General features: G+C 39.2%; 1 protein-coding gene and 1 pseudogene across 3 annotated transcripts in view; both read left to right on the top strand.

Moving 5' to 3' along the window:
* The window catches only part of CAPS2 (calcyphosine 2), a 64,540-nt gene extending 61,440 nt beyond the window's left edge, over positions 1 to 3,100 (top strand). The window contains exons 18-19 of one of the 3 annotated variants that reach the window (XR_006600873.1): positions 661 to 758; positions 2,162 to 3,100. Coding sequence is in view for 2 of the 3 variants with exons in the window: in XM_045062080.1 (XP_044918015.1) it covers positions 2,162 to 2,250 (89 nt within the window). In the remaining variant the exon portion in view is untranslated. Of the gene's footprint in view, positions 1 to 660; positions 981 to 2,161 lie in introns of those variants that run through there. The other 2 variants (XM_045062080.1, XM_045062082.1) reach the window with 2 other exon arrangements.
* Positions 3,101 to 12,300: 9,200 nt separating this feature from the next.
* Positions 12,301 to 14,321, top strand: LOC101086578 (annotated as a pseudogene).
* Positions 14,322 to 15,677: the final 1,356 nt, after the last annotated feature.

Below are 15,677 nucleotides of genomic sequence, written 5' to 3'. Positions count from 1 at the left end.
GTGTCTCTACTCTTATTAATAAAGTTTTACAGAGTTTTTAGGAAAACTCACATTTTTTTAGAAAAAAAAAAAGGAGTACTGTATTTTAGTTAGGAAAGAATATACATTAGAATGCTGGAGTAACTAGAGTATAATACAGGTAAAAGTGTATGTTCCTGTTTTAAATGTTTTACTATATGAACATAGGTTCTTAATGAACCAGTGACTCTGCACAGGTAAATTGACTTAGAACAATCCATAGTGTTGACACATCTATAAGACACATTTTATTAATTACTTTGAATTTCCAGTCAAAGTTGTGAGTTACTTCAGGAGAGAATTGTATACAATAGGCTGTGCTTACCACCCAGTATTTAGCATGCGTATATATGTGAGATTATGGTTTATAGTCCTTGCATAAATAAAACATGTACTGTGATAAACTGTAGTTGCCACTAAGTTGTCCAGCAGGGACAAAAATCTACAGTGAAAGTGCTTGAAAAAGTAGAAGGAACCGAACCTGTATAACAAGCCACGCAAGAGAAGAGCAAAGAGAATTCAGTGGGTTGACGGGGAAGTGTTGTATCTGATAATGAGGAAAAGCTCCTGTTATAGCCTTCCATTTTTATTTTATGGTTCTACAAACTTCTAAGGAGAACATTTTTTTGGATGTCTTCACAGGATAAAGAATAAGTGCCTCATCGTGGAGCCACTGTTCATTTGATCATGACCTCATTCTGTCAGTCATGTGTAATATGGTTGACCCTTAAACGACAGAGGTTAGGGATGCTGATCCCCTGTGCAGTCGAAAATCCACCTATAACTTTTGACTCCCCCAAAACTTAACTACTAATAACTTACTGTTGACCAGAACCCTTTACCGATAACATAGTCAACTAATACATATTTTGTTTATTATATGTATTGTATACTGCATTATTACAGTAAAGTAAGCTAGAGAAAATAAAATGTTATTAAAATCATTTTCAGTACTGGGCCCCCTGGGTGGCTCAGTTGGTTGAGTGTCAGACTTTGGCTCAGGTCATGAGTTCGAACCCTGTGTCTGGCTAGCTGCTGTCAGGGCAGAGCCTGCTTCGGATCCTCTGTCCCCCTCTCTCTGCCCCTTCCCTGCTTGTGCTCTCTCTCTCTCTCTCACTCTCTCTCTCTCTCTCTCAAAAATAAATAAACATTAAAAATATATAAACCATAAGAGACTCTTAAAAACTGAGAATAAACAGGGTTGATGGGGGGTGGGTGATGGGTCTTGAGGAGGGCACCTGTTGGGATGAGCACTGGGTGTTGTATGGAAACCAATTTGACAATAAATTTCATATTACAAAATATATATATAAAATAAAATTGTTTTCAGTACTGTAACCAAAAAAAAAAAAAAAATCTGCATGTAAGTGGACCTGCACAGAACAAGCCCATATTGTTCAAGGATCAACTATACTTACTGTGTAGCACTATTCTGTTCAATTGCCCAAAGCTCTCAGTGTAGATTTTTCTCACGCTTTGTGTATCTACTTGGTCTCAAGTCCTTGGGTTTCTTACTTTTGAATCCATCCCTTTCACTATTCTCAGTGCCTATTCCTTTGCTCAAGCTCTTACCACTTTACATGTGTATTAGCCCCACATCAATTCTGCTTCCTCTCCATTCCTACTTTAACCCATCTACACATTGCTTCTAGAATTATCTTTCTCAAATGTACTTTATTTCCATGATTAAAGTTCTTCCATGGTATCCCACACCTTTAAGAGAAGTTCAAACTCCTCACCTTATGACAGACAATCTAAATAATCTAGTCTCCCCAAGCTGATCTCCCTCTCCACAGTTCATTCTCTTTGTTCCCCCAGCCATTCTAAGCTACTTAAAGTTTTTAAACAGGATTATGAGGTTTTAATTTTTTTTAAATGTTTATTTTGAAAGGAAGAGAGAGAGAACACAACTGGGGAAGGGCAGAGAGAGGGAGAGAGAAGGAATCCAAGCAGGCTCCATACTGTCAGTAGAGCCCGACATGGGCTCGAACCCACAAACCATGAGATCATGACCTGAGCTGAAACCAAGAGTCGGATGTTTCACTGACTGAGCCACACAGGTGCCCCTGGATTATGAGGTTTTAAACCTCTGTGCCTTCAGTACTGCTCTGATACTTTTGTCTAACATTGTTTCCTCCATTAGCGCATCTAAATCAACTGCTACTGTTTTCTAATACTACCTCAAGAACCATCACTTCTGGAAAACTAAAGCCAAGAAACTCTGGAGTCTGATATACTTGCCGTTCTTTGGATCCTATTGGCATTGGATAAATGAAGCATCTATCACTTCATACTATAGTTATTACTTGGCTTATGTTGTATTGTATTGTATTGTATTGTAAGCTTCTTGAGTATAAGAACCATATCTTATTTCACTTTATGACCCTGGTATCTAATGGAAAGTCTCTTGAGGTGTGGTAGATATTAAATCAAAATTTGCTAAGTGAATACATGTGTGATTTAAAGCAACAATTGTTTGGTTCTTACATTTGAACACTTTCGCATTAAAACACTGTAGCATAGGGACGCCTGGGAGGCTCAGTCTGTTGAGCATCCGACTTCAGCTCAGGTCATGATCTCGCGGTTCGTGGGTTCGAGCCCTCCATCTGTGCTGACGGCTCAGAGCCTGGAGCCTGCTTCAGGTTTTGTGTCTCCCTGTCTGTGTCCCTCGCTCTGTCTCTCTCTCAAAAAGCAAATAAACATTAAAAAAGTTAAAAAATTAAATGCCCTAGTTCATGCTTGATACAACACAGGTATAAACTAAACACAGTGGGGCATGGAAGAACTGTGTCCTATCAGGGGAGTAATAATAATAATTCATCCCTCTGAAGTCATGATTTATTAAGGTATTATTGAGATGGCATTTCAGGTGTTCTATAAAAAACTGAAATGGTTAAGATTTTGGAGATTTGATTGAATAAATTATAGAAATGTAATACTGGATACACATTTTAAGATTTCTTCAACCTGTGTAAGCTAATTTGTATAGTTTTTGGATTTCTAAGCAATGCAAAGTTATTTGTAAGGGTTTGAATAAAAAAATGATTTATCTGGTGACGGATTTTATGCAAGGAGAAAACAACCATGGTCTCTGTTGTGTTTAAGTATTCCTTTTATCAAGTTAGAATGGGATTTCTGAGTATGGCTGAAGTTTAGATACAAATGAAAAGATTCTCACCTTTGCAACTGTATGCTGAGTTTCCTGGGATTTTCAGATGATTAGAAAGCCAATATGGAACAGGTGACTGCCATTCAAGGAAATCATTATGTGTCACTTATGAATGTTGTACACTTATCCAGTAGTTGAAGAGATTCATATAGAAAAACTTAAAAAAATATATGATGTCAAGGAAAAGTAATTTTGATGATGTATTTGGATATGACCATTACATCAAGAAAAAAACATGTACTTTAATCATATTTTAATATAAATGATGTGGAAAGGACACAACCTTTGAAGTCACTGAATATTGATTTCAAAGTTGAGCTCTGATACAAATTAGGTATGACTTTGGGAAGCTACTTTATGTCACTGAGTCTTTACTGAAGGACTCACTATAGGTATAAATATGGATATACTTAAGAGATGTAGATGTGGATAGATCTCTAGGTATAGTGCTTAATACAATCTAGCAGACACATATAACTTAGTATACATTTATTTCTTTTGTAATTTTTTGCCTGAAATAAAAAATTAATGAAGAATTTTCTTTATTTTTCTGATTAATCCCAAATGGCAATCATATGAACCATTCTTTTTTTTATTTTTTAATAAAGCTTGTTTATTTATTTTAAGAGAGAGAGAAAATAAGAGAGAGAGAGTGAGCAGGGGAGGGGCAGAGAGAGAGGGAGAGAGAGAATCCCAAGCAGGCTCTGCACTGTCAGCTCAGAGCCTGACACAGGGCTCGAACTCACGAACCACAAGATCATGACCTGCAGAAATCAAGAGTCAGACACCTAACCGACTGAGCCACCCAGATGCCCCAGAATTATTCTTTAAAAGAGAGATGAATTCTCTTCTTTCATCAGAGCCCGTGAAGGAAAATCAAAATCTTGTATTAAAGCTATCAATTCTTTTCTTACGAAGTATGTAGTAAGGTGACAGTTTGAAAGAGTGATTAGTAACAAAATTTATTGTTACTGAAATTAATTGGACGATGATACATGTGGAAGATGAATTTTATATCTATAGAGATGTTAGGCAACATTCCTAACATCTTCGGCATGTACCCTAAGGCAGTCAATTGTCTTTTGCATCCAGTAAGAGATTGTGTTTTCTACAGATGGCCGGGACAGTATCTCATCCCATAAAGTGTTCTTACCTAGTGAGCTTAACCTCACACCCAGAGGTGGGCTGTGTGTCTTCTCTAGTTGGATATGTACTTGTTACTTGATTGTAACAATAGACTGTGGCTGAAGTGATGCTGTGTGACTTCTCAGACTAGGCAAGAAAAAGCCACAAAGTGTCTTCACTGCTTGTTGCAAGATTTGACCACCAAGTAAGAAGTCAGACTCTATGAGACTGCCAGATTGGAGCCGTTGTATGAGGTGTTCTGGTCTCCCAGCTGATAGTATCAATTGTCTACCATGTGCGTGAGTCATCTTGGGTTGATTGCAGCCCCAACCAACCTCTCACCATATTCACTTGACAGACCCCAAGTGAGAACCACCTAGATGAGCTTTTCTATATTCTGTTTATTTTTAATTTCAGGTTTATTGAAGTATAATTGACCCATAACTCTGTGAGCAAAATAAAATGTTTGCTTTAGGCTGTTAAGTTCTGGGGTTGTTTTTTGTACAAAAATAGTAAGCACAACAAATCCTTAATTAGAATTTGAATAAAACAAAGATATTAAAAACATTTTGTTAACTAATCAGAGATTTAATTAATATGGCCCATGGTTTATAAAATTCTTTTGAGACATTAAAGAAGAAAATAGGCATGATACATCTATATGAATGAGTGATACATAGAATCCAAAGTTATACTTTATTAAAGGTAAATGAAATTGAACTGTAATATAAAGTCATAGCTTTGCAGAACATATTTTACCTCTGCAACAGTTACTCATTATATTATATTAGTTCTGGCAATTAGTGAGTTTATCACTGTCTTAGATTAAGTATCATATAATTCTCTTGATGAAAAAAATTTGTCCATTTCCCCTGTTTCACCAATGACTCTAATAAATATGGCAAGATAATTTGTAGAGAGAATAATTTATGTTTGGTTCTTATTGCTATAAGATGCAGAAAAAATTCAGATCCTGAGTTGAGTTCTTATCATTTCTGCTTCCAACTCTGGGACAGTAAAAACAAAAGCTTGCCTGTTTTCTTAGAATGAGGCTCGAGGGATCACTTATTCTCACCTATCTTTGAGTAGTGTGTGTGTGTGTGTTAAAAGGGAGTTTGTTTAAGTATACTACAACTGTAATGGATATAGGCCCACCTGAAGTGGAAAAAGGGACTTTTGAGAGCTTCTAGTGAGACAGAGAAGCGAGGGGTATTGCTTAGACCCTGGTAGTCCAAAGTAGAATAAGATCTGCTTTCTGTCCTCAAGAAGCTTTATAGGTCCCAGAAACTGCAGATGAAGAAGCCAGTGACTGCTAAGTGTGATAAGTGATTGGCAGCATGGACAGATATGGAAATTATGTTCTAGATGAGTGTGTGTGTGTGTGTGTGTGTGTGTGTGTGTGTGTGTGTGTGTGCATGCAGATATGTATTTGCACATATGCTAGAAAAATAAGGGAAGAGACAGGAAAGATGGCACTTGCATAAGTTGTAATGGAGTTACTTCCCTAAGACAACGAAGGCTGGAAGGCAGATGTAGGGTAACATTTTGATGCACTTCCTACTTACGTTTCCTTTCGTATTTCAGTGTCATTCAGAAGGTATCATTCTAGTTCTGAAATTTCTTATAAACAATTCAAAACACACTTTCAGGTTTCATCTGTAATGCCAGAAATTTTAGAACTCCTTTTACTCACCATAGCACCATTTATCCTCTGTACCACTTTGCCACTCACATTCGTTTATATCAACCATTACCTGCATTGAGAGGGCAATTGCCACTTTTAATTGTTCATCACTATATTCCCATAGTCTAGTATAGCCTCCGGCTTTGCATCTGATGCATAAATACACAATAAATATCTGTCAGCTGACATAAATCCATAAAATTCTATCTGCCTCAGCAATCCCAATATGTTTGGATCATTAGTATATCAGATGTTTTATGCTTTTTATGTTTTTCTTTCTCTCCTGTCACATTCTTTAGGACTGCTATATGAAAAACTGATGTTTTTTTAAAGTGCAATTTTGTTCCAGAAATTATTGGAGTTATTTACAATCCACGCCAACTTCTTTCCTTCGGGGTGTTTGTATTTTACCCCTTTAAGTGGCCGTTCTCTAATCTCCCCATTATTTACACATCACTAAAATAAGTAATTTGTAAGACATCTGAAGATGTTACTTCTAATTTTCCTGCAATCCTTTGTTAGTAGTGTTCTAAGTACCACACTCTATTGTTCTCTGAAGAAAGATGTATGAGTGGAAGGGATGTTGGAAATTGGCATCTCTTAGAATAGGAGTGTACCAGTCTCGGGTCACACACTTTCTCTTTCAGACTCTGACGGTGTCACCCCACCGTCTGATAGTCTGAAGCACTCTTGACTTTGGTTTCCTGATAGTAAGCTGTTTACTGCTTTTGGAGTTCAGAGAATTCTTTACTTACTTTTTCTTGAAATTTAAGCCTATTTTAGGACATATCACAGTATTCAGCTTGCTCATCTGATACTGGGCATATTTTCTGATTTTTCATTTATCTTTGTATTTTTTTTTAATTTCAGAATTTTTATGTTGAATATTTATATTCAATTTTTATATTTTATATGTTGATTACCAATTTTGCTGTATTATTCAGGTGTTGTTTTCATATATTTTAAAGTTAAATTTCAGTGGTGTAATATCCATGTCTATATTCTCTTCAATTAATGCGATTCCCCATTTTTTTGAATCTCTATCTTCTGTCTTATAAATGGCATATTTATACATCATTATATCCTAAACATCTTTTTTTTCTTAATGGAGTGAGATTAATGTCTCCCCATTTCCCTCTGTTACCTTGCAAGCTCCCCCCACCCCCAACCTCCAGGTAGGACCCAGCAATTATATTTCCTGAGACATCTGTTCCTCAGAACTCAGTAAGAAGAAGTTATCTTATAGAAAAACAGAAAAAAAGAATATGTGATATGCGTGTATGTGTGTTTGCACATACACACACCCCAGAAACAATTATTTTGTACAGTCCCTGTTTCACTATTATTTTCCAATTAGATGATTGAATTCTCATTTCTGCATTAAGAGTCTCACTGGTGTTCCTTATGGTTGGCTAATTCTGAAGCTAGAGATAGACTCTAATCTTAATTGAAAGTATTTAGCCTAATTGCTTTTTACCCTTAAGCAAGTCTGTAGTTCTTCTCCTTTGTTTTTTCCTTCAACAAATACATATTGAGTACTTTCTATATGTCAGGTGCTGAGCCAAGCACTAGAGAATGCAAACATGAATGACAGACTCATTACGTTCATGTGACTCTTTGTCTAATGTGGGAAACAGTCATATTATAAAAAGGTAAGCTGGGCGCCTGGGTGGCTCAGTCAGTTAAGCGACCAACTTGGGTCATGATCTTGCAGTCTGGGGGTTCAAGACCCGCCTTGGGCTCTGTGTGGACAGCTCAGAGCCCGGAGAATGCTTCAGATTCTGTGTCTCCCTCTCTCTCTGCCCCTTCCTGGCTCACTCTCTGTTTCTCAAAACCGAACAAACAAACATTGAAAAAAAAGATAAGCCAAATTATAAAATATAAACAACTATGGAAGTCCCAGCAATGTGATGGTGGTGGCTAATCAGAGGAAAATGCTCATGGAGTTAGCTAGTGGATATCAGAGACAAAGATGGGAGAAGTGTGGAGGAGAGAGGCATTCTAGACTCACTGAGCATGAGCAAATGTTCAGAAGTAAGGGACAGCATAGTATGTGCTGTGCTCTGTGCATGTGTGTTTCTGCGCTCTTGTGAGTGCATGCACGTGCATGCTCGTGTACTGCTTTGTCTCTGCTGGAATTTGACTAGTCCTATAAGGAATGGCAGAAACCCGGAGGTATTGGTAGGAGCAGGTTCTGGGAGCCTTGTATGCCATGAGAAGGGACTTGGATTTTATTCTGAAGGTGAGCGGTCCTTAATCTATTGACAGTGTTCCCCTTTGAGAATCTGTTGACAGCCCTGGAACCCCTCCAGAACAGTGCGGAGAGACTTGAACATGTTCCTAAGTTTAAGGGCTTCCATTCAAGATGGTTTATATCTTTTGCTCCAAATGCAAGCAAATGACAAAAAATTAAATGAGCTACTCAATGAAGTTATTTTTTGTATGGATTTAAAATAAAGGATAAAATGAAAACTCTAAACAACAATAACACCGTGTGGGAAAAGATTGTAAAAGTGTGATTGGTTAGGGGTAGAGGTAGAAATACTGTTAACGTTTGTTAAAAATTATAGTTAAGTATTCATGCCAAAATTTTAGCGGAAATCACCAGAAAGAATAAAAATGCAATCTTCAGCTTTGAAATCATCACAGAGGGGTACCTGGGTGGCTTAGTTGGTTGAGCGTCCTGATTTTGGCTCAGGACATGGTCTCCCTGTTCATGAGTTCAAGCCCTGCATCAGGCTCTGTGCTGATGGTGTGGAGCCTACTTGGGATTCTCTCTCTCTCCCTCTTGCTCTGCCCCTCCCATACACACACACACACACCGTCTCTATTTCTCTCTCCCCTCTCTCTCTCTCCCTTACAATAATAAATAAATAAACTTAAAGAAAATAAATCATCATAGAAAAAAAAGAAACATAAAAATATTTATTAAACAAGATAGGTAGGGAAGGAATCTATGAAAAACTGTGGCTAAACAGAAACCACAAAATAAGATTTGGTAAAATCCTAATACAATATCAGTAACTGTAATAAATACAATTAGGCTAATTTCATCAGGCAGATTTTATCATATTGAATAAAAATTTTAGCCACATGCTACTTATAAGGATACCCAAATTAAATAATTAATTACCTAAATTAAAACCATATCAAAATGGATGAGGAAATATATACCATTCAAAAAATGATCAAAAGAAAGATGAAAAAGCTAAATTAATACCAGACAAAATTGAATGTAAGGCAAAACACACTTGTGAGGATAAATCAAGGGTACTACTTAAGAATAATAAGAAAAAGAAGGCAAAAGGGAAGGAGATTTAAAAAACAGGAGGTACTGATGGAGTAGTAGGTCGTTTGGGAGAAGATGGGGTCAAGAATACACACGGATGAACATTCAGATTTTTTTGAAAAAGGGTGGGGATGGTTGGGAATGGGTGTATTCCAACTGTTGGCCGTTCCTGGCTGTGGTTGGAAAAATGGGGTTAGACATGGGAAGTGCATTCTCACTTATGTCCAGTGGTTAGTAGCCACCCACCTATTCCACATTCATCTCACTCTAAAGCTTTCCCAAGCTACTCGGCAGGTCTTGAAAGTGGTATTTCATTCATATGCTCCCATTCTACCAGCTGCATTAAACTGTGCTTGTTTTCTGAGGTTCGGGGATAAGGTCCTAATGTTAGTACTGAATCAGCTACCTACTGTCAGGAGCATGTGGTTCACATTTTTCTTTTTGGGTTTGCTGAAAGCAAATCTCGGAACTGCAGCTACATAATAAGCAAGAGAAGGCTGATTACTCGACAAAAGATCACTGCACTTATTTTGGCAAAACTACAAAACATCAGCCAAGATGGCTCCTGCCAGTGGGGGAAGCTTTCCTCTCCTGCATTCTACACCCACTTCTTCTCACCAGATAAGGGTTCTATCAGTGGTCTAGACCCCTTCTACAAAAGGCAGCCACAGAAGAGAGTACATACATATTAGAGTGGTACACACATATTAGAGTGACAAATGAACGTTATGTCAGATTTAAGTCTGGGGAGAAAACAAAGCCTGTTATTTAACATGACTCCTAGGCATTTAGTCATTGAACAGTACAAGCATAAGGTAGGACATCTCCTCTGAATGCTAGCAAGCACAGTGTGAAGTCAGCTCTTGGGGAGATTTCAGGCATCAGAGTAAATCCAGATTGGCTTCTGTCATTTGCTATACTGTTCGAATCCACATGATAGATGATAGCGTCTTGGTCAAGGATGATATCACTGGATTGGGATGATAGCTGCTAGGAGGCTCAAATTCTGATTATTCTTTGAAGGTGGAGACAGAAGGCTATTCTAATGTTACATTTGTTATATGGAATTACATATTGCCCCCAAACCATATGTATACCTAGGATGTTGTCCAATGTTTTAGAAATATCAAGTTAACTATGGAGCCCTTCCAGTAAAACTTAGTAGGCTGACCATCTTTGTCCAGCAGTTCTCCCTCCAAATTTTTCATTAAAATATCAGTGAAGAGGGGCGCCTGGGTGGCTCAGTCGGTTGAGCATCTGACTTCGGCTCAGGTCATGATCTCGCGGTCCGTGAGTTCAAGCCCCGCGTCGGGCTCTGTGCTGATCGCTCAGAGCCTAGAGCCTGTTTCCGATTCTGTGTCTCCCTCTCTCTCTGACCCTCCCCCATTCATGCTCTGTCTCTCTCTGTCTCAAAAATAAATAAACGTTAAAAAAAAATTAAAAAAATATATCAGTGAAGAATAGTGGATGAAAGATTTTTTTTAAGTTTAGACAACAAACTTACGGAGGAAATTTAGTGGTTTTAGCAGACCATAAAAAAGAGGAATCCAAATGCCTATAAGAGGAGGAGTACCTGTAAGAATTGATCTAATTTCCCTTTCAGAATGCTTAGAACATGGAGTGAGGTATGATTAGCAACATGAATGGTTGAAAATCTGTATACAAATTGGTTGAATTTTCCTGGTCCCTTACACTTTCTGAGCAGTCAAGAAACTACCCCACCCACATGCACATGCATCATAGGTAATAGCATGCTTAGTCTGGAGAAACTGAGCCCAAGGAGCCTCTGAGTTCAGAGACAATAGGCACACAGGATAAGGTGTGTGTGTGTGTGTGTGTGTGTGTGTGTGTGTGTGTGTGTGTAGGGAGTAAGAGTGGTAAGATAATGCAAAAATCTACATGCTGAAATGCAAGACCAGCAGGCTGCTTCTCCTGTCCAGCTCCTAGAATCCCAGACAACCAGATTAATACCCTCCACCCATCAACACACACCTGTGCACTTCTTCCAGTCAGCTTCTCACTTTTACTTATGAAAGGACAGCCAACAATCAGTGGACATTCAAGAAAAGACAATTTATGGGGCGCCTGGGTGGCTCAGTCGGTTAAGCGTCCGACTTCAGCTCAGGTCATGATCTCGCGGTCTGTGGGTTCAAGCCCCGCGTCGGGCTCTGTGCTGACAGCTCAGAGCCTGGAGCCTGTTTCAGATTCTGTGTCTCCCTCTTTCTCTGACCCTCCCCTGTTCATGCTCTCTCTCTCTCTGTGTCTCAAAAATAAATAAATGTTAAAAAAAAATTAAAAAAAAAAAAGAAAAGACAATTTAGGAGAGACAAAAAACAAACAGGAAAACACAACTTGCACAATAACAAAGACCATCAGTGGAACAGAAGAAACCAAATAAAGTATAGTTAATACCATCAAGGGTGTGAGAAAAGATAGTCTGCCTATGTAACAAAAATGGGGTCCTATAATAAAAGAAAAATTCAGAGGGCAATTTTTAACTTTGGAAATTAAAAAACGATGAACAAAAAGAGGTTTTCTTTGGCCTCCACCAGTGGCGTGGCATGGCTCCAGAGGGGCTGGGGACATACAACCCAGAGTCTGCAGGAGGAGATGTTGCCAGCAGGCAGGTTGACATGGGCAGGGGCGTGACGCTGGGGCTGTGAGGTTGAGAGGAGATGTTGGTGCCAGTGGAGAGTCGGATGCCTTTTGGGGGCACTGCTAAACTGGTGGGTACCTGACCCAGGGAAGAGTCTGTCCGGTCCCTCTGTGCTCAGCCATCTCTAGGCCAGATGCAGCATCTCCTACCTAGTTTGAAGGATCTGGGGGCGTAGATCTTTGGCAGTCTGGAATAAGTCCAGCTATCTGAGCTATTGAAAATCTCCCCGGAGTAAGAACAGAAATTGCAACCACAAAAAAAGAGGGCCAAGCTTGATGAAGGTTACCCTTGAGAACAATAACATTTTGTGTTGGAGACAGGAAAATGTAGAGACCTAAGGGATTTAACCAACATTTTGGGGGAATCTTGCACATAAACTTTCATCCTGGCTACCAATATTTTGGACAGATCCTTGGCTTTTACGACAGGGAGACCTAAGATTTGCCTCACATTGGAGTCTGTTGTGTTTGCTGGTTGCCGGCATAGTTGAACAAGAATGCATTTCTTCCACTCCTGAAGTAATCCAAATTAGTCAGTGTAAATACACTGGTTCTGACAGAAAATGAAGGGAAAATATAATTCTGGAAAAAATTCAGAACTATGAAATGGAACAGGCTGCTGTCTTGAACTCTGTTCTACTTGTATAAGAACATTATACTTCATATTTCAGAAAGGAAGGAAATATCGAGCCTTGGTAACCTGGGAGCTCAGCTGAAAGCTTACAATTTTCAACTAGTCTTTTCAAAAGCAAAGCCATCTGTGTGAGCTTTGTACCTCCTCAATCTGGAAGGACAAACGTAAGTCAACAAATAATCACGAATATTCCTGCTTGTTATAAAGCATTTGAAGATTAATGACACTGAGTTCTTTTATTGGAGGGAAGTAGTTTCTTTTTTTTTTTTTTAATTTTTTTTTCAATCTTTTATTTATTTTTGGGACAGAGAGAGACAGAGCATGAACGGGGGAGGGGCAGAGAGAGAGGGAGACACAGAATCGGAAACAGGCTCCAGGCTCTGAGCCATCAGCCCAGAGCCTGACGCGGGGCTCGAACTCACGGACCGCGAGATCGTGACCTGGCTGAAGTCAGACGCTTAACCGACTGCGCCACCCAGGCACCCCAGGAGGGAAGTAGTTTCTAAGTGTCTAGCTGAATATTTTCTCTCAAATGTTACAAGAAGTTGGTTTGGGTTGTTTCTCGGTGCAGAGCCCAGACCTCCAAGACAGCAGCTAGGGTATTTTTGTGTTGTAAACAACACTAGTGGATAGCCACCTTGATGAAAGTGAGGACTCTGAAGAGGTGGGTTCTAAAGAATGAAGTCTCAGCAGCTCTGTCCCCATTGCAGTGATCAAAGATGCACTGCCTTTTTCAACTTGAAAGTGGCACAGTTTCCGTGCTTTCTGTTTTAGAAATCTAATTGTACTGTGTCAGAATTTAAAGTATGTATATAGTTTATAAGCAATAAATGGAGGACTGGGTAGTTTTTCATTCAGCCCTCGTCGAGGCAGGAAAACATAGACTAGAACACTGTCGTCTATAATTATTCAGAGCAGATCTGGTCTATTTTCATATTCTAAACTATCAAATGGGTTAGGGCCTCTCAAACAATTGAAAATAACTTAAATATAGGCACTATGTTTTTCACTTTAAATAAAAATGATCTTTAGCTACATGTTAATACGATAATACATTTTGTGAGAAAGGATGTAGGAAGTGGAAGGAGAGAGCATTTGTTTTCTTGATGAAGTATGAAGTAAGAGGCAGAAATCTGCCGAGAATAAAAGAGTCCAGTCTGAGAGGGAAAGGGGTTTCAGGGGAGCAGGTTCTGAATGGGTTTTGAGGGGAATGTTGAAGGGAACTAATCAGGACAAGTAAAGTCCTGAAATGATGCAGAGGTCCTAGCCAATGTTGGAAACCATGAATTCAGTAGTGCAAGATCAAAGAAAGAACCAGGGGCTTTTTATCTAGCATTACCAAGTTCCAAAATGCAGAAACCAAAAAAGGGTAACTCACTGCTCTAGGATTTGGGTTTGCAGGTTGCTGGTGATGCGGAACTTCAGATGAACAACCTTGTCAGTGAGAAAAGAAGGTAGACTAGGATGAAATCAACAAATGAAAAAAAAGGAGGGGTGGAATCCAGGGCCTGGAGGGTTTGTTGTGATTCCTGTGCATATTTGGTGGGAAGGATAGTATATAAGAGGTGAAAAATCAAGAATTTGTCGACAATGAATGGAATGTAGAACTTCGAAGTTTCAAGTTACCTCTTCAAGGCATGTACCTTAATTTTTTTAAATGTTTTTTAAATTTATTTTTGAGAAAGAGAGAGAGAGAGAGAGAGAGAGAGAGAGAGAGAGAGAGCATGACCAGGGGAGGGGCAGAGAGAGGGAGACACAGAATCTGAAGCAGGCTAGCTCCAGGCTCTGAGCTTTTTGCACGGAGCCTGATGCGGGGTTCTAACCCACGGACCACGAGATAAGGCATGTCCCTTAGAAAAGGGCTACAGTGCAGAGGAGGAAAGGGTAAGGCAAAAGAGGTCTAGGGCATTTGAAATTAGGATGTGAATTTTTTGTCTATGTAAACTCTGAAATCACCTAGAATTGTGGTGCAAGTATGGCAGAGAAAGACTATGAACCAGCTCTGAAAGTCTACATTGAGAAAAGTGATCTTAACAATATAAGATAAATTGTTTTAAATGAAGATAGATTTTTATTGGAAGATGAAAATGTAAAGGTCAGGAAGCAGAGTTAGGGGGTTGGCGGAATGTCACCTCTACAATCTCTCGATATACACACTTTCCTGTGGACCTGGAGAAAAGAATACCTTCCAGGCTTACGTGAATACTGAAAGTCATAATTAATCAAGGCCTATCTTCCTGTAGCATCAGTTTCCACGGTTGATAAACAATTTCATACATTTTGGATTCATACAAACTCAGATACGATTGGAAGTAAGTAGGATGCAAAATTTATGTACATGTTAATGATAACACAAAAATGTCAAAGAAATCTACACTTGGGAAATGCTGCTTTGGGCTAGTACTCTGGTTCCTTTGGAAGACTTTCTTTCCCCTGTCGTCTGTATGAAGAACTTTGAAGAGGTCCTGAAAGAAAGGTTGGGATGCAGGACAGTTCATTATCCACAGGGAAGAGTCTTGCTCTGCAACGGATAAGGTGGCGGGGGGTGGGGGTGGGGGGTGAAGGGGTGGGGGAGTGGTTGGGGTTGTTCAACAGAGAAAAAGATTAGAAAGAGAAATCTGAAAACAGTAACAGTCAAGTGCCCTGGCATAGAAAAGAGGAAGTGTGGGATGTCAACAATTTTCAGTCATTAAAACAGGAATGAGGATCATTCAAAGGTCATCAACCTCAGAGATTTCCTATTCTAGATTCTGCACTCATCATGTTTGTGCAGGAAGTACTGTACCCTGCCTGCCTCTGGGAAGCACTGAGTACCATGTGTGAGGAGATTCTCAGCAAGCGTCAAGAGTTCTGATTAAATCCAAGGCTTTTCCATGTGCTGGGAGCTGTGAGGGGTTGCTAGTCCGTTCACTGCAACCCTCCAGGTAGCTCATAATTAATTCAAACAGTGACAAGATGACTTACTTTATGGCTCAGCAACTCTTTCTTCCAGGTCAGAGACAACCAGTGAAGACCTCAAAACAGGATTTTACTTTTTCCCTATTTGGTTTCCGTGATGCTTGTCTCTCCAACCTCTTGACAACAGTAAATACTTGCGAACTGC

This window comes from Felis catus, chromosome B4, assembly GCF_018350175.1.
Source record: "Felis catus isolate Fca126 chromosome B4, F.catus_Fca126_mat1.0, whole genome shotgun sequence".
NCBI lineage: Eukaryota > Metazoa > Chordata > Mammalia > Carnivora > Felidae > Felis > Felis catus.
The sequence above is the reverse complement of the archived record's forward strand: the minus strand, read 5'-3'. Positions and strand labels throughout refer to the sequence as shown.